The sequence below is a fragment of the Dreissena polymorpha genome, chromosome 5, assembly GCF_020536995.1.
Source record: "Dreissena polymorpha isolate Duluth1 chromosome 5, UMN_Dpol_1.0, whole genome shotgun sequence".
In the NCBI taxonomy this organism is placed as follows: domain Eukaryota; kingdom Metazoa; phylum Mollusca; class Bivalvia; order Myida; family Dreissenidae; genus Dreissena; species Dreissena polymorpha.
In genome coordinates, this window is record NC_068359.1 from 2,696,181 (window position 1) to 2,722,685 (window position 26,505).

General features: G+C 34.0%; 1 protein-coding gene across 1 annotated transcript in view; it reads right to left on the reverse strand.

The window, feature by feature from the left end:
- The window catches only part of LOC127832270 (complex I assembly factor ACAD9, mitochondrial-like), a 53,292-nt gene extending 27,547 nt beyond the window's left edge, over positions 1-25,745 (reverse strand). Inside the window, exons 1-5 of the mRNA XM_052357655.1 lie at positions 25,447-25,745; positions 13,233-13,326; positions 8,442-8,543; positions 5,564-5,670; positions 4,261-4,361 (exon numbers count right to left, since the gene is read on the reverse strand). Coding sequence (XP_052213615.1) covers positions 4,261-4,361; positions 5,564-5,670; positions 8,442-8,543; positions 13,233-13,326; positions 25,447-25,698 — 656 coding nt within the window. The 5' untranslated portion in view covers positions 25,699-25,745. The remainder of the gene's footprint in view (positions 1-4,260; positions 4,362-5,563; positions 5,671-8,441; positions 8,544-13,232; positions 13,327-25,446) is intronic.
- Between the last annotated feature and the right edge of the window lie 760 nt (positions 25,746-26,505).

A 26,505-nucleotide genomic window follows, 5' to 3' on the forward strand; every position in this document is an offset into this window, starting at 1 on the left:
TAACTCACTATGATAATAATAAAATGGGCCACATATTAAGCAAGTGCACTTTTCTAAACTCACCATGATAATAATGAAATGGGCCACATATTAAGCAAGTGAACTTTTCTTATCTCACTATGATAATAATGAAATGGGCCACATATTAAGCGAGTGAACTTTTCTTAACTCACTATGATAATAATGAAATGGGCCACATATTAAGCCAATGAACTTCTTAACTCACTATGATAATAATGAATTGGGCCACATATTAAGCCAATGAACTTCTTAACTCACTATGATAATAATGAAATGGGCCACATATTAAGCAAGTGAACTTCTTAACTCACTATGATAATAATGAATTGGGCCACATATTAAGCAAGTGAACTTTTCTTAACTCACTATGATAATAATGAAATGGGCCACATATTAAGCGAGTGAACTTTTCTTAACTCACTATGATAATAATGAATTGGGCCACATATTAAGCAAGTGAACTTTTCTTAACTCACTATGATAATAATGAAATGGGCCACATATTAAGCGAGTGAACTTTTCTTAACTCACTATGATAATAATGAATTGGGCCACATATTAAGCCAATGAACTTCTTAACTCACTATGATAATAATGAAATGGGCCATATATTAAGCAAGTGCACTTTTCTAAACTCACCATGATAATAATGAAATGGGCCACATATTAAGCAAGTGAACTTTTCTTAACTCACTATGATAATAATGAAATGGGCCACATATTAAGCGAGTGAACTTTTCTTAACTCACTATGATAATAATAAAATGGGCCACATATTAAGCAAGTGCACTTTTCTAAACTCACCATGATAATAATGAAATGGGCCACATATTAAGCAAGTGAACTTTTCTTAACTCACTATGATAATAATGAAATGGGCCACATATTAAGCGAGTGAACTTTTCTTAACTCACTATGAAAATAATGAAATGGGCCACATATTAAGCAAGTGAACTTTTCTTAACTCACTATGATAATAATGAAATGGGCCACATATTAAGCCAATGAACTTCTTAACTCACTATGATAATAATGAAATGGGCCACATATTAAGCAAGTGAACTTTTCTTAACTCACTATGATAATAATGAATTGGGCCACATATTAAGCAAGTGAACTTTTCTTAACTCACTATGATAATAATGAAATGGGCCACATATTAAGCGAGTGAACTTTTCTTAACTCACTATGATAATAATGAATTGGGCCACATATTAAGCAAGTGAACTTTTCTTAACTCACTATGATAATAATGAAATGGGCCACATATTAAGCGAGTGAACTTTTCTTAACTCACTATGATAATAATGAATTGGGCCACATATTAAGCCAATGAACTTCTTAACTCACTATGATAATAATGAAATGGGCCACATATTAAGCAAGTGAACTTTTCTTAACTCACTATGATAATAATGAAATGGGCCACATATTAAGCCAATGAACTTCTTAACTCACTATGATAATAATGAAATGGGCCACATATTAAGCAAGTGAACTTTTCTTAACTCACTTTGATAATAATGAAATGGGCCACATATTAAGCAAGTGAACTTTTCTTAACTCACTATCATAATAATGAAATGGGCCACATATTAAGCCAATGAACTTCTTAACTCACTATGATAATAATGAAATGGGCCACATATTAAGCAAGTGAACTTTTCTTAACTCACTATGATAATAATGAAATGGGCCACATATTAAGCGAGTGAACTTTTCTTAACTCACTATGATAATAATGAATTGGGCCACATATTAAGCAAGTGAACTTTTCTTAACTCACTATGATAATAATGAATTGGGCCACATATTAAGCAAGTGAACTTTTCTTAACTCACTATGATAATAATGAATTGGGCCACATATTAAGCCAATGAACTTCTTAACTCACTATGATAATAATGAATTGGGCCACATATTAAGCAAGTGAACTTTTCTTAACTCACTATGATAATAATGAAATGGGCCACATATTAAGCCAATGAACTTCTTAACTCACTATGATAATAATGAAATGGGCCACATATTAAGCAAGTGAACTTTTCTTAACTCACTATCATAATAATGAAATGGGCCACATATTAAGCCAATGAACTTTTCTTAACTCACTATGATAATAATGAAATGGGCCACATATTAAGCCAATGAACTTCTTAACTCACTATGATAATAATGAAATGGGCCACATATTAAGCAAGTGAACTTTTCTTAACTCACTATGATAATAATGAAATGGGCCACATATTAAGCAAGTGAACTTTTCTTAACTCACTATCATAATAATGAAATGGGCCACATATTAAGCAAGTGAACTTTTCTTAACTCACTATCATAATAATGAAATGGGCCACATATTAAGCCAATGAACTTCTTAACTCACTATGATAATAATGAAATGGGCCACATATTAAGCAAGTGAACTTTTCTTAACTCACTATCATAATAATGAAATGGGCCACATATTAAGCAAGTGAACTTTTCTTAACTCACTATCATAATAATGAAATGGGCCACATATTAAGCAAGTGAACTTCTTAACTCACTATGATAATAATGAAATGGGCCACATATTAAGCAAGTGAACTTTTCTTAACTCACTATGATAATAATGAAATGGGCCACATATTAAGCGAGTGAACTTTTCTTAACTCACTATGATAATAATGAATTGGGCCACATATTAAGCAAGTGAACTTTTCTTAACTCACTATGATAATAATGAAATGGGCCACATATTAAGCGAGTGAACTTTTCTTAACTCACTATGATAATAATGAAATGGGCCACATATTAAGCAAGTGAACTTTTCTTAACTCACTATGATAATAATGAAATGGGCCACATATTAAGCAAGTGAACTTTTCTTAACTCACTATCATAATAATGAAATGGGCCACATATTAAGCCAATGAACTTCTTAACTGACTATGATAATAATGAATTGGGCCACATATTAAGCAAGTGAACTTTTCTTAACTCACTATGATAATAATGAAATGGGCCACATATTAAGCGAGTGAACTTTTCTTAACTCACTATGATAATAATGAATTGGGCCACATATTAAGCAAGTGAACTTTTCTTAACTCACTATGATAATAATGAAATGGGCCACATATTAAGCGAGTGAACTTTTCTTAACTCACTATGATAATAATGAAATGGGCCACATATTAAGCAAGTGAACTTTGCTTAACTCACTATGATAATAATGAAATGGGCCACATATTAAGCAAGTGAACTTTGCTTAACTCACTATGATAATAATGAAATGGGCCACATATTTAGCGAGTGAACTTTTCTTAACTCACTATCATAATAATGAAATGGGCCACATATTAAGCAAGTGAACTTTTCTTAACTCACTATCATAATAATGAAATGGGCCACATATTAAGCCAATGAACTTCTTAACTCACTATGATAATAATGAAATGGGCCACATATTAAGCAAGTGAACTTTGCTTAACTCACTATGATAATAATAAAATGGGCCACATATTAAGCCAATGAACTTCTTAACTCACTCACAGCATGGCAAAGTGGGGTGTGAGAACTTACACCACTTACAACAAACAACCGATACGGCATATGGTTTACAAGTTGACATGATAGGTATTAAAAATAGACCTATACCATATTACTATGTTTACAATTAAGTTAGCTAGTTTGTAATTTCAAAGTTACCAACCACACTCTTATTATCAAGGGTATACATGTCATATAACCTTGCTAACAAGATTATATGTATGCTTTCAAACAAATTCCAGTGTCAAGCGAGTATACATTATACTTGTAGTTACTTTTAAAACAATAAATAAGTCTTTATATTATATGTATTTAATTAAGTTTTAAAACTGTTCATAGGTTTTGATTGTTTTTGTCATAAGAAACATTTTTCTCTCTTAGCTTTGTGCAATACATTAGTATTTGAACTTAGGAGTTTCTATCTTGTTAACATTTATTGCGTTCCTGACAATCCACTATTCATATAATTGTTGAATTCTTTGATGACTGAATATTACTAATCCAACTTTGATATTTGTTGCCATCTTTGGAAAAACAATGAAGTACAATAAAAATAAAGAACAATTTATGCAAGTTTTATTGTTGATCTTATAAACAGTATGAGACTTACCCGGACATGCCTGCATCTACGGACAGACAGACATACATGGTGATTCAAGTATACCCTATACTTAATAATAAAGGCTACAAAACACCTTGTAATGTTACCTGGAGGGTTCTGTGAGACAAAATGCTGCCAGTTGCTCCCCTGTGGCAAGCTTGGGCAGATACTTCTCTTTCTGCTCACGAGTCCCAGCAATTAGAATGCCCTGTTCAATTTAATTATACTTAATAAATGCTTTGAATATTTACTGGAGATCCTATACACCTTTAATAACAAGTGCACCATAACCATGCTTGCATACATACACTTTCCTGTTAATTATACAGATATTAAATAAAAGGTGTTACTTAAAACAAAAAAATACAGCTTATGAATAATTATGACAGAATATATTGTTGCTCAAAATTAATTTGAGAAATACTTCTTTAAAACAGGTGCTCAAGCAAGATTGGTGAAGTAAACAAGGAATTTTTAACCTGCCAAAAATCTTTAAATGGCCCCATTCTTTACACATTTCAGAGACATCAAAATTCTCAAATAAACTGTGATACTAATTTATTCAAAACCCCAGGATCCCAGGACTAAAAATATTCTAGGTCTCCATATTTAGGTCTCTACTTATAATGATAACCACTGAGAATGCCTATACTGTGATTTCTGTGTGGATGGCAAAACAGTCTGACTAGCTTTCATCAAGACTGATTCATTATAGTGCCTCAGCCTCAAGATCGGTAACAGGTTTTTTCTTAAAGATTTTACCTAGGGACATAGACTTTGGACACACATGACCTAGATTCAAAGAAAGACTAGAAAGTGTCAAGATAAAAATGCTAAATAATTTTCATCAAGATCGAGTCACAAATGTGGTAAAAAGTTTTTATGGATTTGACCTAGTGACCGAAGTTTTGAACGAAAGTGATAAAGATTCAACCATGGTCTAGATATTGTCAAAATAAACATCTGACCATCTTTCATATGTTTTGTCATTAACGTGGCTTCTAGAGTGATCCCAAGATTTTTTGTTAAATATGGCAGCCAAGTCTTTGGACGCACATGACTCGGATTCAAAACCTGGCCGATATATTGTCTGCCTAAACATTCTTAACCAACTTCTATCAAGATTTGGCGAAAAATATGGACTCTAGAAGTAATGAAGAGGTAAAACTTGACAACTCACAAAACACACCACAGGACTATCGACGCCAGATATGCTCAGGCTAGCTCATAATGAGTGTCTCATACGGCAAAAAGTTTAAAGACAGTAACAAGATTCAATAAAATATTCAAATATCCAATTCAATCAAAAATAAATATCAAACTACAGATTTTGTTATCCAATACAATCCCACACCCATATAGTATATAAACTCAAGTATCAGCAGCAGATGAAGCAAAAACCTGCCCCACCTTCAGTCCTATGGCCTGGTGTCCAGCAAACGTAACAGCTACTGAAGCATCCATGGCAGTCACCTCTGCCATCCTTGCATACCCAGTAGCATCCAGCTCCAGGCCGCCTGAAACATACATGACCATGAAACACTTACATATAGGCTGCCTAGAAACATACATTACCATGTAGCACTTACATATAGGCTGCCTAGAAACATACATTACCATGTAGCACTTACATATAGGCTGCCTAGAAACATACATTACCATGTAGCACTTACAAACAGGCCACCCAGAAACATATAAGACCATGTAGCACATACAAACAGGCAACCCAGAAACATATATGACCATGTAGCACAGACAAACAGGCCACCCAGAAACATATAAGACCATGTAGCACATACAAACAGGCCACCCAGAAACATATATGACCATGTAGCACATACAAACAGGCCACCCAAAAACATATATGACCTTGTAGCACAAACAAACAGGCCACATAGAAACGTTCATGATCATGTAGCACATACATAAAAGCCACGAGAAACATATGTGACCATGTAGCACACAAATACAGGCCACCTTTCAACACAATACTATGTAGCACATACATACAAGCCACCAAGAAACATATGTAACCATGTAGCACATACAAACAGGCTGCCTAGAAACATATGTGACCATGTAGCACATACAAACAGGCTGCCTAGAAACATATGTGACCATGTAGCACATACAAACAGGCTGCCAGAAACCTATAAGACCATGTAGCACATACAAACAGGCCACCCAGAAACATATATGACCATGTAGCACATACAAACAGGCCACCCAAAAACATATATGACCTTGTAGCACAAACAAACAGGCCACATAGAAACGTTCATGATCATGTAGCACATACATAAAAGCCACGAGAAACATATGTGACCATGTAGCACACAAATACAGGCCACCTTTCAACACAATACTATGTAGCACATACATACAAGCCACCAAGAAACATATGTAACCATGTAGCACATACAAACAGGCTGCCTAGAAACATATGTGACCATGTAGCACATACAAACAGGCTGCCTAGAAACATATGTGACCATGTAGCACATACAAACAGGCTGCCTAGAAACATATGTAACCATGAAGCACATACAAACAGGCTGCCTTGAAACATATGTGACCATGTAGCACATACAAACAGGCTGCCTAGAAACATATGTAACCATGTAGCACATACAAACAGGCTGCCTAGAAACATATGTGACCATGTAGCACATACAAACAGGCTGCCTAGAAACATATGTGACCATGTAGCACATACAAACAGGCTGCCTAGAAACATATGTGACCATGTAGCACTTACAAACAGGCTGCCTAGAAACATATGTGACCATGTAGCACATACAAACAGGCCACCTAGAAACATATGTGACCATGTAGCACATACAAATAGGCTGCCAGAAACCTATAAGACCATGTAGCACATACAAACAGGCCACCAAGAAACATATGTGACCATGTAGCACATACAAACAGGCCACCCAAAAACATATATGACCTAGTAGCACAAACAAACAGGCCACATAGAAACGTTCATGATCATGTAGCACATACATAAAAGCCACGAGAAACATATGTGACCATGTAGCACACAAATACAGGCCACCTTTCAACACAATACTATGTAGCACATACATACAAGCCACCAAGAAACATATGTAACCATGTAGCACATACAAACAGGCTGCCTAGAAACATATGTGACCATGTAGCACATACAAACAGGCTGCCGAGAAACATATGTGACCATGTAGCACATACAAACAGGCTGCCTAGAAACATATGTGACCATGTAGCACATACAAACAGGCTGCCTAGAAACATATGTGACCATGTAGCACTTACAAACAGGCTGCCTAGAAACATATGTGACCATGTAGCACATACAAACAGGCCACCTAGAAACATATGTGACCATGTAGCACATACAAATAGGCTGCCAGAAACCTATAAGACCATGTAGCACATTCAAACAGGCCACCAAGAAACATATGTGACCATGTAGCACATACAAACAGGCCACCAATAAACATATGTGACCATGTAGCACATACAAACAGGCCACCAAGAAACATATGTGACTATGTAGCACATGCAAACAGGCCACCAATAAAAATATGTGACCATGTAGCACATACAAACAGGCTGCCTAGAAACATATGTGACCATGAAGCACATACAAACAGGCCACCTAGAAACATATGTGACCATGTACCACAAAAATACCAGCCACCAAGAAACATATGTGACCATGTAGCACATACAAACAGGCCACCTAGAAACATATGTGACCATGTACCACAAAAATACAAACCACCAAGAAACATATGTGACCATGTAGCACATACAAACAGGCCACCAAGAAACATATGTGACTATGCAGCACATTCAAACAGGCCACCAAGAAACATATGTGACTATGTAGCACATTCAAAAAAGGCCACCAAGAAACATATGTTACTATGTAGCACATTCAAACAGGCCACCTAAAAAAAATATGTGACCATGTAGCAGATACAAACAGGTCGCCTGGAAAAACGCCGGACCATGAAGAACATATAAACATTCTGGTGTCAGAAAATATCAGCGCCATATGGTTCATATAAACATCCCATGCCTTTTTCTAATAGCCTCTTGGGTCAGAAAATATCAGGTGCAACAAGTTGGGAGAAAAACAAATTGATATTTCTCAATTTTTTAATTAATGCAGGTTTCTCTAAATCTTTAATATTAGCACTTGTTGATATACAAATATAGGGCTTACATTTGACCTTGAAACAATCCTTGAATTAAAACCTTATTTAAGTTTAGAAAAGTTGAGCATCTTGATTACCATACTCGTGTGGTATCTGTTGTCCAAAGAGGCCCAACTCCCCAAGCTGACGTATCAATTCCTTAGGTATTTCACCTTCTATGTCAATACTCTGTGAGTCAACTGCAATATAAAATCAACAAAAACAACAAATACAATATTATAAAAACTATAAATGTTCCATTTTATTTAATATGTATTTATGTTAATTACTTTGACTTTTTTAATTGAAATCCTGCCAAAAATATTTTCCTAAATGTTTTTTCATTAGTTTTAACAAACACCATAATTTGATCCAAACATTCAAGTCCTCAAAAAGTAACATGATGTAAGGGAATGAAAAAAGCATGCAAGATGCTAAGAAATTAAACCTGAGGCAAACTGTCATGATAAAGTACCATTATTCTATTGTGCTTTTTTATGCAGAAGACATTTTAGTTTGTCAGTCAGGGCTAACTTTACAATATAATTTCACTAAAAAAACCAATGGCTAAAAATTGAAAACAAGAGCACCGCCTTGCGGGTGCAGACTGCTCATCTATTTTTCTTTTTAAAGTTGAAGGGACCGATCTCAATACTTCAATCAACAAGAGGGCCAAGATGGCCCTAGTTCGCTCACCTGAGATGAGTCCGTTCATTCAATCTTTACCAAATGTCAAACTTGACCTAGAAATTGTCCAGACAAACATCCTGGTCAAGTTTCATCATTATTGAACCAAAACTCTGGCGTATGGAGTGTTTTTGTTTTTGTAAGATTTGACCTGGTTAACTATATATTGAGTTGACCCCCCTTACCAAACATCAAACTTTGTTTACAAAAATAAATATTATGACCAAGATTCATAAAATCTGAAACAAAATTGTGACCTCTAGAGTGTTTACAAGGATTTTGTATAATATAATGCAAATTTGGACAATCTAAGGGCAATAATTATGGCATTAATTATGTGATATTGCTCATTATCAAACTTGACTGAGATCTTTCAGCAACTTTGGTAAAGAAAGCTTGAGAAATGTGACTTCTAGAGCGTTTACAAACCAAATGTGGACGGACGTGGAAAAAGACCAATCCTAAAACCTCACCTGAGCAATCAGGTGAGCTAGAAAGTGTGTTACACCGATCTGAGCCATTTTCCAACTTGTCCGAGAAATCAATAAAACCAATGTATTGACTATGGTTCACGATGGTTAGGCAAAAAATGTGACTTCTATAGTGTCCAATCACAAGGTTTCTCTCTAGTCACATAAGGAAAACTGTCCCAACCCCCTGGCTGCCATGTTTATTTACCGATCGGGACCATTTACAAACCAGTGATTTTCCTCCTTCTTTATAAAGTACCGGTAAACGGTACTTTCCCAATCGAGCGAAAATTCCCAAATTCCCAATCGGCATCTGAAAAAATCCCAATCTGCGTTCGAATTTTTTCTCAAAACGATCGAAAGTTTCGTAACAAAACCCAACTTTCGGCGAGAGAACAAAGAAAATCGTTTAGTTGTGTGTAACGATGCGCTCAATTAATTTCGGGTTTATTATTCAGCGCGTTCAATCAATAGAGTCGTTACTGTTTCCCGTTCTTTTGTCAGGCAGTCAGCCTACTGTTTTACGTTGGTTTGTAACCTTACCGTAGTTTGAAATGAGTAATAATAGCAAATATCATGCAAAAAAACTAAAAAAGAGTCATCAGGCAAGTGGATCCCCGCCCCGCGGTTTACTGACGCAGTTTAGTTTCAAGATTTCAAACCAAGCCCCCGAGGCCTGTGGATATGAGTGATGATCAAACATCAAAGATTGTTGAAATATTCAAAAAATGAAAGAGAGAGACATTGCTTTATAAGAGATTAAAACAAATAGTAATTGATTTTGTGTGTTCTTTATAATATTTTGTTATTTATATAAACTTTATCACTTAATGGTCATTAAGGCATGCCTGCAAATGATTATTTTAATGGGTTTGTTCAATTAAGTATGAACTGTATGATGTATTCAATAAGACCCAAACTTCACGACGCGATTTTCCTAATTTAAGGATTTCACGACTCAATTTTTCCCAATTTTGAGGTTTTCACGACTCAATTTTTCCCAATTGGACCGGTACGGGTACTTTTCCCAATTGGACAAGGAAAATCGCTGCAAACTCATCTGAGATATACATAAAACCAATATTTTCACCAAGTTTCATGATGATTGGGCAATAAATGTGACTTGAAAAGTGTTCACAACCTTTATTTACTATATAAATATAAGAAAACTGCCCCCCCCCCCCCCCGGCAGCCATGTTATTCAACTGACTGGAACCATTTTCAAACTCAACTCTCATATCAAGGAAACTAATGTTCTGACCAAATTTAATGAAAATTGAGCTAAAAATGTGACTTCTAGAGTGTTCACATGTTTTCACTATATACATATAGAAAAAAATGCCCCGCCCACTGGTGGCCATGTTTTCTCACTGATCTGGACCATTTTCATACTCGTCATCATGAAAATTGGGCCAAAAAATGTGACTTCTAGTGTTCACATGTTTTCACTATATACATAGAGAGAAAAATGCCCCGCCCACTGGCGGCCATGTTTTTTCACCGATCTTGACCATTTTCGAACTCGTCTGAGATATCAATAAATCCAATGTTTTGACCAACTTTCAAGATGATTGGGCAAAAATTGTGACTTCTAGAGTGTTTACAAGGTTTCTCTTTAGCCAAATAAGGAAAACTGCCCCACCCACTGGCGGCCATGTTTTTCAACGGACCGGAACCACTTTTGAACTCAACCAACATATCATTGAGGCAAACATTTTGACAAAGTTAAATGAAGATTGGGCATAAAATGTGACTTCCAGTGTTTACAAGGTTTTTCTTTTTTTTAACCTAGTGACCTAGTTTTTTACCCAGCATGACCCAGTTTCGAACTCAATCAAGATATCATTGGGACAAATGTTCTGACCGAATTTCATGAAGATCAGACAACAAATGTGGCCTCTAGAGTGTTTACGAGCAAATGTTAACGGACAGACGGACAGACGGACAAAGACCGGTCACAAAAGCTCACCTGAGCAATCGGGTGAGCTAAAAAAAAGAAAACAAGAGATGTTTTGACCTTTGACCTTGAAGGATGACCTTGACCTTTCACCACTCGAAATGTGAAGCTCCATGAGATACACATGCATGCCAAATATCAAGTTGCTATTTGAAGCGACATAGAAGTTATGAGCATTTTTCAAAACCTAAACGCAAACCTAAACGCAAAGTGTGACGGAAGGACAGACGGACGGTCCGATCACTATATGCCCTCCTTCGGGGGCATAAAAAAATATTTATTTTTTTCTTGGGGGGGGGGGGATTATTGGGTGGGATGGTTGGACAGTCTTTCAAAAATAAAATAATAAATATAAATATTTGTGGTTTTTAAACCATGTTTAAAAAAAAAACATTTTTGGAGGGGGAGGGGGAGGGGAGGAGGTGGGGTATAGTGTGGGGGTGTGGCCACCAAACAGCATAAAACCTTAACAGACTGCGAGTTATTCACATAGTATATAGTCACACGAAAATAAAAACTAGCATTTTGTATCTCGTTAAATCTATGTAACCAGACAGTGTTGAAATTTTGGCTATTGTTAAAAGAAACACTGATTTATTATGTGATAATTTATTTTTTGAAACATTTTATGAAATATTCGTTGATTATGGGTGTTTATGAGGCTGTTAGTTTGTGAAAGAAAAAATTATATTATAATACTGTTTGACATCAATTTCCCAATTTTAGTCAAAATCACACTTATCTAATCTAAAGGGTCCAAGGCATATTCTCAAAATGTCCAAAAAAGTGAAACTTCTAATTATAAATTTAAAACATTTTTGTCATTTTATTGAACATTATAATCATACATGCCAGAAATCTTCGGGTCAAAATCGGGACATTCCATTTAAAATGTCGGGACATTTGACCAAAAAGCAAGACACCTAAAAAGATCATTTATGGCACCTTTAATGCAGTCAGTAATCAGTATATTACTTACAATTTCTTTACCACAGACGTTCTCCATTCCCAGAAGTAAACACACATGTGCTCTATGCGGATGAATCCATAACGTGAAAAGGCCTCTATTTGACTTCGATTTGGGACAGAGGCATGCGTAATTGTCAACGCGCGCGTCAAGCACTGTTTTTATTAAACCAATCATCAATTTACTCTAAATTTAGATTGATGCACTATGTACAAATTATTTTCTGAAAATCAGTCAAAAACGAAAGTAAATTAATGTGAACATCAATGTGTATCGATAAGCGCTCAATTTTTTTTGTTTTACAAAAGTTTTACAAAACTGGTGTTTTGACAGGTTTTTAAGCTTCATGTGGTATAATACACAATACCACGTAATAGTTTCTTTGGACTTGATTGTGGTCATAAAATACAAAAGCAGTCTGCATTTAATTAACTACGATGTATCTCTCGCTAGCAATTAGCGACCCCTATCATAAAAACACCATTGTGTGAATACCCAATAAAATCAATAGTTTGCCAATACATGTAGATCGCTGATAAGGTGTCAAAATCAACATTGATCACTGGACTAGTAGATTTGGTTTGTTAATAGGGGGCAATAAAGGGATAAGCGATGGTAATTTAAGTCAGACAAAGCTTGAAAGCGAATTTTATTGTGACCTTATTGAACCTATGTTGTTTTTTACGACTATCGGTACAAATACCCCAAAAGCAGGACTGTCCCGCCAAGACTGTCCCATCAAAGACTGACAGTATGAGTACACAACATGGAAACAAATTATTTAAACTCTACAAAGAAGCATGTTTACCGTTTTCTGTGAAGAACCTTTCAACTGGGGCAATCAATTCATTCAGATGTTCAACATCCTCGTACTTATCCAGTTCAGGGAACAAAAGCATCTCCTTTGAAACAAAAAAATACTAGTTCAACAATCTTTATAATCAATGCAGTACAACCACATAGCAACCATATACAATATAGCAACATACACTTAGGATAAAATTGTTAAACATTCACAGATATGTGACAGACAATTTTAAATTTCTTTTAATTACAGTTATATAACAAAGTTTTCTGATACTTAAATGAAACAAGAGATGTGTTTGTAAGAAATACAATGCCCCCAACTGCGCCGCTTTGATATATTTAAAAAAAAAAAAATCATTTGGCAGGTACAGATAATTCTCTCCCATTATAGCTTATTACTTTCCTTGGATTTTTTTATTTGTTTTATCTTTGACCTTGAAGGATGATCTTGACCTTTCACCACTCAAAATGTGCAGCTCCATGAAATACACATGCATGCCAAATATCAAGCTGCTATCTTCGATATTGCAAAAGTTATGACCAAGGTTTAAGTATTGGGACACACACAATGATGACTGGCTGACTGACACAGTGACAGACAGGCAAAAAACAATATACACCTGATCTTTCGATCTGGGGGCATTACAATAGCATATAGTCAATAAAGTTCTACAGTTAATGTTGCTCTGACTTACAGGTAAGACATTTATTTATTTCTACTTTACTTGTTTACGTGATATAAGTTCAGTATTTTGTATGTATTACAATTGTTCATTCTACACGCAAGTCTAAATATTTGGTGATTATTTTATATATTAAAATTCTTCAGTTACCTCTTGCTAAAAGCGAGTTATTCCCTAAAGTTTTAGATATTGAATACTTTCAGTTGTAAAATTTGTATTGTTTACAATTAATAACATTTGTTCAAGACCTCTGCTCTATTGCCATCTTGCTGTGTGTTTGTGTCAATAAAGTTCTACAGTTAATGTTGCTCTGACTTACAGTCTTCATTATCCTGAGCACTTGGGGAAACAACCTACCGTAACAAATCGTTCACTCATAAGAAAAGAGCACACGCTAACCGAACGTGTGACAGTGGTGAGAATCAGACGATCCCATGAAGAGGACCCCATCAGTGCCAGGACCATATCTACTCAGATCCTTGACGAGGGCAACAGAGGACCAGACCACAGCTAGGACCACCGACAGCCGACTCAGATCCTTGACAAGGGCAACAGAGGACCAGACCACAGCTGGGACAGCGACAGCCGACCACAGCTCGGATCAAAGACAGCCGTCTACAGCGGGACCAGTCACTGCCTTCCACAGAGGCGAGCACAGCAGTCAACCCAGACCACAGCTCAGACAACCACAATCGACCACAGACAGCCTCCACAGCCCGGACCAAACATCTCTCTCCACATTCTAGGGAATGGCAAGATACCAAGGTAGGCCCAGTTTTTACATCGAATTGACTAAGAAATCTAACCGACTGAAGGGTTTACTTTGGGAAATTTTTCAAAAGAATCAATCGCATAAATAACCAATAAAATGGGTTAAATTTAATTTATTAAAAATATGTAAAATTCCACAAAAATAGAAAAATTTATGATAGAAAAAGTAAATTATGAATTGAAACTGTATATAGCCTAAATTCAAACAACAATAAAAAAACACAGGAAAAATGTTATATAAAAAAGGACAAAGAAACAGTTTTTGTGTACATATTATGTTTACCTGTATTTTAGTAATTGTTTTTTTCAAATATATTGTCAGTTTAATGGTAGGTGTTCCTACCATTTGTTAACCATAGTTTAAAAGATCATTTAATTTACTTCATTCTGATAATGGCAGTCTGGTATTGGGATTTGCAGTCTACATGTACTATGATAATGATCATAGTAATGACCATTTAACAGTAGAATTACGGAATATTATGTTACAAACAAGGGACAAAATTGTCACAAAACCAGGTTTTCATTGTGAAAAAAAATCTGATAAAGGGAGACAACTCAAACTGAACTTTTGAAATGAACAAAGAAAATTAACCCCCTTTGTAAGTTTGTTTTAAAATAAATCTATTTTTAGTCGTGGCGACCTTGACATTGGAGATATGCACATGAATTTTTTTTATTGACCTTTGACCATGAAGGATGACCTTGACCTTTCACCACTAAAAATGTGCAGCTTCATAAGATACACATGCATGGCAAATATCAAGTTGCTATCTTCAATATTGCAAAAGTTATGAGCAACGTTAAAGTTTTCGGACGGACACACGGACGGACGGACGGACGGTCAAATTTTGTTTGCGTATGGAAAGGCGTTGTCCATATACACATGCATACCAAATATGAAGGTTATATCTCAAGGGACATAGAAGTTAAGAGCATTTTTCGAAACCTAAACGCAGATTTTGAAACCTAAATGCAGACCCCTACTTCAAGGTCAATGTCACAGGGGTCAAAATTGTTGTGCGTATGGAAAGGCCTTGTCCATATACACATGCATACCAAATATGAAGGTTATATCTCAAGGGACATTTATGGCCATTTTTGACCTTTGAACTCAGAGTGTGACCTTGACCTTGGAGATATTGACGTAATTATTTCGCGCGACACACCGTCCAATGATGGTGAACAAATGTGCCAAATGATTTTAAAATCTGACAATGAACGACATAGTTATGGCTCGGACAAGCTAATTTATGGCCATTTTTGACCTTTGAACTCAAAGTGTGACCTTGACCTTGGAGATATTGACGTAATTATTTCGCGCGACACACCGTCCAATGATGGTGAACAAATGTGCCAAATGATTTTAAAATCTGACAATGAACGACATAGTTATGGCCCGGACAAGCTTGTTCCGCCAGCCCGCCAGCCCGCCAGCCAGCCCGCCAGCCAGCCAGCCAGCCCGCCCGCATTCGCCAATCTTATAACCAGTTTTTTCCTTCGGAAAACCTGGTTAAAAAATGATCTATGATCTTGTAACTTCCAAGAATTCTACAGCATATAAAACGGTCAGGTCCCTATCTTTTGTCAGTGACTCTACCTAAGCTTCACGGTAGATGTACTCCAACATGCATAGGTGACAAACCATGTTTGTGTGGAACAACTGATAGGACTTTCACACTGGATCTGCCAGTTATTTTCTGAGATTGTATTTTTCTCTTTTAGTCAGACATTAGACATTATATGAATGTCTACACTTCCAAATACCAGACATACAAAAATAAACATAACATAGGGAACCTTTTTTTTTCAAGATTGGGCGTGTGTTTACGAAATAGATGTCAATAATTAGTAGTTTTATCATCATAAAGGGGTTGTTTTTAAATTATCAGAGGTTAGATTTCTCGCATTTCCATGTAGGGCCCTACCAAGACAGAAAAGAAGAAACTGAATCGTTGATATATGTAGTGTTTTGTCATTTCACACCTTTTGTCTGTGTTTAGTTTTTCTCATTATGTCATTTGTTTGTAAGTAAGTTTGGGTTATAACCTAGGTTTATGTTGATCCTTTAAGATTCTTAATATAGAGTTATCTTGTAACATGACAGTTATCTAACAGATTTCACAGTGTTTTGCATTTATATATGCAGTCATTTGCATATTTGAAGATTTTATATTGTTTTGCATTTATATATGCAGTCATTTGCATATTTGAAGATTTTATAGTAATAGTTTTATAGTTATTTGACCATTTGAATATTTGTTTAATAGTATATGTCATTTGTATATTTTTTTATTGTTGTAGGGTTTCATGATCTTGTACAGCTACACTTGATGTCTGTTTTCTTGTCAATCTCTGGCAATATGATATTTAGGGGTAACACAATCTTAGTTGTAAATGCAATATTATACAACATATTTACATCACTTATTGTTAAGAGAATCATCAAATACCTTTCCAATATTTCCAATATAAGCAACAATGCTTGTTAAAGATTATTGCATCAACATTACATCCTTCTACAGTTTTGCTGTAACACCTTTGCAATATTCCAATATTGTCAACAATGCATGTAAAAGATTATAACATACATGTAACATAAATTAAGTCACAAACAAATTATTCATGTTGAGATCTTAAATGACAGCCTGTTATTGGCATCTTAATCAAAGCTCCCTTTTGATGTTACAACATACTTTGTTGTCATTACCTAATTGTGGGTCAGAGCAAATCTAAACCAAATGTGACCATAACAACAGCAGATGGCAACCAACTCCTATATAAGCCAAACGCAGAATGGATTCAATACCTTTAGTTTAAACTTTAAACATACACATAAAAATGGTACTTGACTATGCATGTAAACATATTGTGGCAATGTTCAACCACTTTGTGATCTGGAAAACCCTCAAATATTATTATATTGTTACACAAACATATTACACATCTGTGTATTTTTTTTTTTTTTTTTTTTTTTCTATAATTAATATATTAAAATAGTCCTATTTGGATTCAAATTTTTAAACCACAGATCACAAAGTCTAAAGACTCCAACAAACCCATTGCAGTATATACTGAACAGTGGGTCTGGTAATGATGCTGCCACATACAACAGTATGTGTGTTTTCACCATCTTTACTTATAAAAATTGGGCTATTCTTCCTCTCTCTCCTCCTTAAAAAACAATACAAAGAATAACATACAATAACAACATCATATGAATGATATAAATTAATAATAAGTACAGTAACGTAACAAAACATAGTAATCTAATACTAAAAAACAACTCCAAGTTCTTTTGGATTAACTCATTCTTGTTCTTTCATTTATATTTTTGCATATAAACCATCATTGTTTACTTTTTCTTAAAAGTACAAAGTCAGCCGTGGGAAAATCTATTTTAAAAACGGATTGACCTACTGGCAATCCTTAATAAGAAATTTCGGCCAATCAGCGCCATCGTTATATAAGCGCATCAACCAATTAAAACGCCGCTTTTTAACCGCGTTAGGCCTATTCACTGTATAGCACTGCGTCTTTTTAACGCTTCATATAAAGGTTATATATTTTTAAACCAATAGATTTTTATTAAGGCACCGCACCAACACTGCAAAGTTTTATATTTATACCAATGGTACAGCCCAGTAAAATCGGGCTGTCCATTTTATGGCCGTTTTCGGCTTTTTATGCAGAGTTCTATGTTAAGCAGTGTGCTCGGGCAATGGTTTTTAACCGAAGTCCCGAGGGTAAATAACCCCAATAGTCAGTCAGATTCAATACCTCTGCTCTATTGCCATCTTGCTGTGTGTTTGTGTCAATAAAGTTCTACAGTTAATGTTGCTCTGACTTACAGGTAATACATTTGATTAAGATGCCAATAACAGGCTGTCATTTAAGATCTCAACATGAATAATTTGTTTGTGACTTAATTTATGTTATGTTATAATCTTTTACATGCATTGTTGACAATATTGGAATATTGAAAAGGTGTTACAGCAAAACTGTAGAAGGATGTAATGTTGATGCAATAATCTTTAACAAGCATTGTTGCTTATATTGGAAATATTGGAAAGGTATTTGATGATTCTCTTAACAATAAGTGATGTAAATATGTTGTATAATATTGCATTTACAACTAAGATTGTGTTACCCCTAAATATCATATTGCCAGAGATTGACAAGAAAACAGACATCAAGTGTAGCTGTACAAGATCATGAAACCCTACAACAATAAAAAAATATACAAATGACATATACTATTAAACAAATATTCAAATGGTCAAATAACTATAAAACTATTACTATAAAATCTTCAAATATGCAAATGACTGCATATATAAATGCAAAACAATATAAAATCTTCAAATATGCAAATGACTGCATATATAAATGCAAAACACTGTGAAACAATAGAGCAGAGGTATTGAATCCATTCTGCGTTTGGCTTATATAGGAGTTGGTTGCCATCTGCTGTTGTTATGGTCACATTTGGTTTAGATTTGCTCTGACCCACAATTAGGTAATGACAACAAAGTATGTTGTAAAATCAAAAGGGAGCTTTGATTAAGATGCCAATAACAGGCTGTCATTTAAGATCTCAACATGAATAATTTGTTTGTGACTTAATTTATGTTATGTTATAATCTTTTACATGCATTGTTGACAATATTGGAATATTGAAAAGGTGTTACAGCAAAACTGTAGAAGGATGTAATGTTGATGCAATAATCTTTAACAAGCATTGTTGCTTATATTGGAAATATTGGAAAGGTATTTGATGATTCTCTTAACAATAAGTGATGTAAATATGTTGTATAATATTGCATTTACAACTAAGATTGTGTTACCCCTAAATATCATATTGCCAGAGATTGATAAGAAAACAGACATCAAGTGTAGCTGTACAAGATCATGAAACCCTACAACAATAAAAAAAATATACAAATGACATATACTATTAAACAAATATTCAAATGGTCAAATAACTATAAAACTATTACTATAAAATCTTTAATCTTCAAATATGCAAATGACTGCATATATAAATGCAAAACACTGTGAAACTATAAACTGGCATTTTTTCAATGATTTCCTAGAATATGCAATTGGAAACATAGTTTTTTGCATTATATATCATGAGAACAGTAAATCCAAACAAAACCATTTGAGAATTTACTGAGATCAGACACAATATCAAACAGTTTGTTTTGATGGTCATATTTACAGACACTACAATGCCTACACATTTAACTTATTATTGTTCATGCTATCAAAGAGCAAATGAAATCATTTTTAAAGCTAAAGTGATGAGTTTTAACCATGTCTGAAGTAACTTCTGTTTTTTACTTTGATCCAAATGGCTGCATTTAATCATTTCCTTTGCTTATGAATGGATCAATGAAGATATGCGCACTGTATGCTTTACACTACATATATATAAATTTACATTCTTATACTTTAATTAGTAGCAGAAACTTTGAAGAAAGGAAAATGAATTTTGTTTCCGTTCTTGTTTCAGGAAGCAAAGATAAATCAAGTAAAAAAGAAAAGATAAAATAAGACTAGGTTTGGCTGCATGAAGGTTAAGCATAGGGAGAACAAAGGAAATTTTAGTGTTTGCTTTTGGAAAAGAAATCAGATTGAAATACATTTATTTTGAAAGTTAAGCAAATTTGGCCTGGAAGAGATGACTGTTTACAGGAATCAATAGATGTCATCTTGTCATCTTGTTTATAGTGCACAAGATCCAGAGATATTATTGAAAGTGGACGTCTCAAATTCAAATTCAGGGCAAATATTACTTAAAGCTTAAACTTCTCTGTGATTATCTTGATAGCTACATGTAGAATAACAAGGGGTTATAAATACATGAAAGACGGTGTCGGGTATCGTCGCACCTTTTTACCATAAACAATTACTGTTCCTTATGAGAAATTAAATGCAAATGGTTAGCAATTAATAACTTATGGCGAGTAAGTTGTGAAAACAATACCCGTTACAAATTGCATGCGGTAACAATTTAATTTAAGTAGAAGTATATTTCATCATGTACATTTTTAGAACTGAATAACACATTTTGTCTACAGCCACGTGATAATATTATTTAAGTCCATTTGTATTCATCTGCACCATTCACTACACATGATGCCATGTAAAACCTGTGTTTTAATAAGAGCGAGAAATTTTTGCTGACAGAGTTGAGTTCCACGCATGGAAAGTGTCAAAACAGACCATGTGCCGTAACTATATATAGACGTGCAACTCGGTACATGTAGTATTTTAAAATGAAAAAATACATCGGCATTAATGCACACAATGAGATATTATTGACACATTGAAACTATAGACAAAATACATAAATTTACGAATAATAAATTATATTAAAATCCCTCAGTGATTGGTAGTTATAACCAAATATGACCAGTGTATATGAATATGCTCGCACATTGCGTCACTTGATTTACGCATTTTAAATGGGAATGAATCCATTCAAAAATTCACTTTTCATAAGCGCTTGCATAAAATGGCGGACGTTTGTGTTTATAAAATTCTTAAACACATTAGCATCAATACTGGTCATATTTTGGTTTTGAACATTGAAATCGGTATTTGTTCATATTTTAATTTCGTTTTAATTTTTTACCAAAACACAAAATTTATTTATGGTCGGACACAAGGTCCAACAATGTCGGGAATAATACAGGACCTCAGCAAATTTTATCGGAAATGTCCGAGGTCAATGTCTTGCGGATGGGTTGAGATTACTTTCCTCATAATTTAATCCATGTCCGTTTAATTGTGCATTGTAAAAACACTTACCCTTCTGTAGAAGCTTCGGCTTTTTTATGGTTATCCAGAATTTTAATAAATCTGGATTATTTGGTGTGTTTTTAAAAAATCTTTTTTGCAAAGTACTGGGGTTGCGCGACACTATTTTGTTTGGATAATGGTGAGGTTGATCGGCCGCGCGTAAACTGATATGCACTGGTTTCAAAATTTTTATCGATTCATGTTTGTAATCGATTGAAACGACGTTATTTAAACGATTAGTAAACAAAAGTTGCGAAATCGAAATGAAAAACGGTGAAACGAAACTTAATTTTCAAATGTGAACTGTCCGTTTTTGACAGTTTTGAGCACAAAATGTCTGTGGTTTTTTTTAATCGCGGACGTATTATATTAAATAGTCCGTGTCCATGAATTGTGAATTGTCCGTGTAAAAATGTCCGTCCACGGCCAGTCTCAAAGAAGGAAAAAAGCCCTGTTTTAATATTCGGAACATCTTAAATATTCTACATCTTTTGGACATCGTTATTGACTTAGGTTACATAAAATATCACGATGTGCAAAAGATTGGTGTACTGTGACCTAAAAGATAGCAACACTTTATAAGTTGGCAACATTATGAGAGTTTTCAATTATTTGGTTAGAGAGTACAAAAGCATAAGAAAGTAAATAAAAAGCACTTATTTCTTGCTTTAACAGTACAATTTGCACCAGTGTATGCTTTATACAGGTAAACATTGATAAGTTTTTGCATTATCAGTGTTCCTTAGCCTTTGCTGTGGTGATCAAGTTTTGCACCTAAGAACAATAGACAGGATATTTTACCTCTAAAAACCCATTGGATTATAAAGCTGAGAGTGAATTATAGGAGGTTTTGGGGATTCCGATAATGACGTCACATTTGCGAATGTTCAAATTCTTGCCGTCAAAACTGCGGCCATTCTGCTATTGTTTGCATGTGATGCACCGCATCGTGATCAGGTTACAATCATATTCGCGACCCTTTTGAAGAACAAAAAATACTCAGAACTTGAAATTCTTTCAGATTAAATTGAATCCTATAAACAAACACAAATAAGGACGAAAACAAACAACAAATTGATTGAATTTATGTAATCAACATATAGAAACTGATTTGAACCTACATTTGTCTGTAAAAACTTACCTTGTTACAGATTAACTAAATCCTCTTGATGAATGTAAATGCTTTTATTTAATTGTTCACACCAGTTTTGACACTCTTTGTTTCAACATTTTTAACCCAGTGTTTAATTGCTCCTTTGATTACCACAAACCGATTATCTCGATATGATCAGATACTGTCCAGACAATTACTAAGAAAACAGTGTGTAATAAACCCAGGGACCTATACTGGTATGACTCTGTATGGGGTCTCTGCATAAACCACATGTGTCTGGTCATTAAACACAATTTATGATACCTCCATGTCATCTCTTAGCATATTAAGTCAAAAACTTAACAGTTGCTTTAACAAAATATTTGAACATATTTAAAAAAAATAGACATTTGTCCGAAATGGATTAACAGCTAGGAACTATTAAGTATAGATATTAGTCAGTTTAAACATAACAATAAAGTGTTTAATAACTATACATTTAAAATATTTTACAAAGTTACTGCTTCACAATTAACGTATTTAACAGGTACCTGCAAATGTAAACTCTGCTATAATGTGTAAAGATCGTGCGTTACTGCAGCAGTGTTCGAAACATCATCACGAAAACAAGCAATCGCGTATGGTCATTATATACGGATATAAAATACTTGAGTAAAATAAATTAAATGTGTAGATTTATGGTATCATAAAATGCTAGATTTGTATCGCTCATTATCACTAGAGAAGAGTTTTCAATATACATGTACATGCAAAGATAGTTCAATTTGCAGAATATGCAGGTGTTTTTTCAATTGGAATGCTTAAATTATTAATATTTTCATTCAATGTAAACGAAACGAAAATTCATTCAATGTAAAAGAAAATTAAAACTACATTTCAAGATTGAAATGTATTGAGCTATTTAAGGGCTTTGTTTTATGACTGATTCAATACACCCTTACACTCAATTACAACCTCTTATGAAAAATAACAATATCCCATCCACACCACTTATAATAATATTCAAATTATTATATGTTTTATAATTTTTGAAATATCATTTATTAAAGTCTTACTTAAAAAAGAATACGGGTATTTACAGTTTTGTTTTGTGAAATTGTAAGTATTAAGTCTTCCGACGACCTTTACTCTGATACAATATAATAGGCCGCGATCGAGAAGTTGACGGCCAATCTATTTTAAGTAACGGAAAACCCTCTTGTGCGTCACACAAAAACCTCCTATTGGAACTACCACAGCCCCCTAAAATCGGATGTCACCCTTTATGTACCAGTCCCCTTATGTACCACCCCTTTATGTACCACTATCTGACCCTTTATGTACCATATATATTATATATAGAGATAAATAATATATGGTTTAATATGAAGGTGTGTTAATAATGAAATGTATTTTGTGACATATTATTTATGAATTAGACTAATATATTGCCATAGATTATATTTTATGCCAGCTTGTGTGTCAGTGACTGTCTTAGTATAATTTATTAGCCCCATTAGTAATAAATGATTCATATTCTTACCTGAAATTAAAGTATATTATAAAAAACCATTTGTCACTATCTTATCCTGACAAAGTCTAACTAAAATGTTTGTATTTCCTATGTATAGTTGAAATGTGATACTTTGAAGAGAAGAGAGAATGACCTTCATTTTCAAACTGTAAACAATAAAATTATTTCCTTTTTTAATCATGTTTAGTAAATGACCTTAATTTTCAAACTGTGAAAAAAAATCCTTCTTTAAACGTGTTTACAAAAAAAAAAATAACTGGTGGTGTCATCAAAGGATGTCTATTTGTGGTATAAATAAAGTTATTAGGTACCTATGTAATTATAAAATTATTACGTTCATTTTCAAATAAAAAATCAAAGGGAGGATAAAGAGAAAATTAGAAAATGTATTATGAGATTATGTGCTGGACTATGTTATTGTTATGTAAAATTAAATAATAGTGTAAAAGTATAAATGTTGTTGTTAATTGGTCTAATTATTTGAGGAATGTGTCACTTGTGAAGAAGGACCCATTTGGTTTGGGATGTTTACTAAAAAAACATGACATTTCACACCTGGCATAGGAGAGGAATTTAGAGCTGTTGAGCACCAGACAGTGTCATTTGTCTTCATTAGAGATACTGTAACCATTGCATAAGGTTCATTTTATTTTAGCATTATCATTTTATTTTTGCTATTGGAAATAAAATAATTTATGAATTTGAACATAATTTTAATTATAATTCTAATTGAGATTTTTTTTAAATTTTGTACATGTAATTTTGATTGCTACATTTTTATATTTAACACATATTTTAGCAATATTTTACTTTGTAAGAACTGAGTTACTAAGTTACTGAGTTTTATTTAACTTTTTTTTTTGGTTCTTAACATTACATTATGAATTGCAATAACAAAATAGATATAACATATAATTCAGCAATATTTTACTTAGTAAGAACTGAGTTACTAAGTTAATCTGTTTTATTGAACTTTTTTTTTCCAAATTGTCAAAACTTTTATGATAGCAAGAAATAAATGATTCAGTACAATGAATTGCAATGTTATAGTAGACAATATTTGATTAACTCAAATTTGACTAGATCAACACTTATTAAAGCCCATTCACACTGCCATGAATGAATGGACAACACCTTCATAATATATAGGTGGTACATAAAGTCTCAAAGTGGTACATAAAGGGACTGGTACATAAAGGGAATGGTACATAAGGGGTCACACCCCCTAAAATCTAATTGAATTTACATTGATCTCAGAACGACACTGCATGGCTCAAATCCGGATTTCTGGAATAAGCCGGACAATTCACAAAACTAAATATACCTTATCAAACCGACCCAGAAACAGCTCCTTCACAAACGGAATGTTTTTCTGACGTTTTCCCTTCTGTTTGAGGGCAAGTTTTGCATCCTGGCCTTTACTGTATGGGAGAGAAGTTTTGCTTTGTTGCACAGCCTTACTGCAATGACGGCATAGGAAAGCATAATTGTTGCTTTCAGACAAGTTACTCAATACTTCCCTTTTAAATTTTCTTTCTATGTGTTTTAAACCGTTTAAAGATATAATTTTCAACATTTTGATCTGCTGGTTTCATAACGATTCGCTTGATCGAATTGTTGTTACCGGTAATCGATCAAAGGTTACATTAAACCCAATTGCACTTACTTAGCTATACATAAATGTTGCTTTTTTTATATAAAATTGATCAACTACGTCCAGTTAAATATAAGAAATATGATCAAAAATACTATAAAAAATATTGTTAACGAAAGGTAAAGCTCCTAAATTAAGATTGTTTTACTAACCACAATCGGACGGCACTCGATACGCAGAATGCTTATGAAAACCTAAAAACGTGAAACTGCAACCTCACCAGCAAACAGGAAACATTATTATAGCATGTGATCCTAAATGTATGGCAAATAAACAATTGCCAAACGGTATTTGACAATACATGTATAATATATATATGGCTCACGATACAAAGCAAACACATAATAATGAATACAACTAGGGTCACCGCATTCGAACGGTTGATGCAAAGCTTTGGGTGATTAACCCGGTTTTAATGATCAAGCTCCAAACCTCACAATTGGCCCAGAAATATCAGCATACCGTTTTAGTAAAAATAATAATGGGCATCACAACATCAACATTAAAAATTAATTTCAATGAATGAGTATATTAATATTTATGTACCATTTATAACTACGGTTACGTGCATATAAGAGCTATGTAATATCTTTCTTTTTGAGAGCAGATGCAAATGCATGTAAAAACTTTAAAATCAAAGGGCAACTTTTCGGATGAGTAATGTCATCCGTCGACAGTTGCATACATTGTGTGGTGGCCGTGGGTCTACACGTTGTTTTAGTGTGGGAA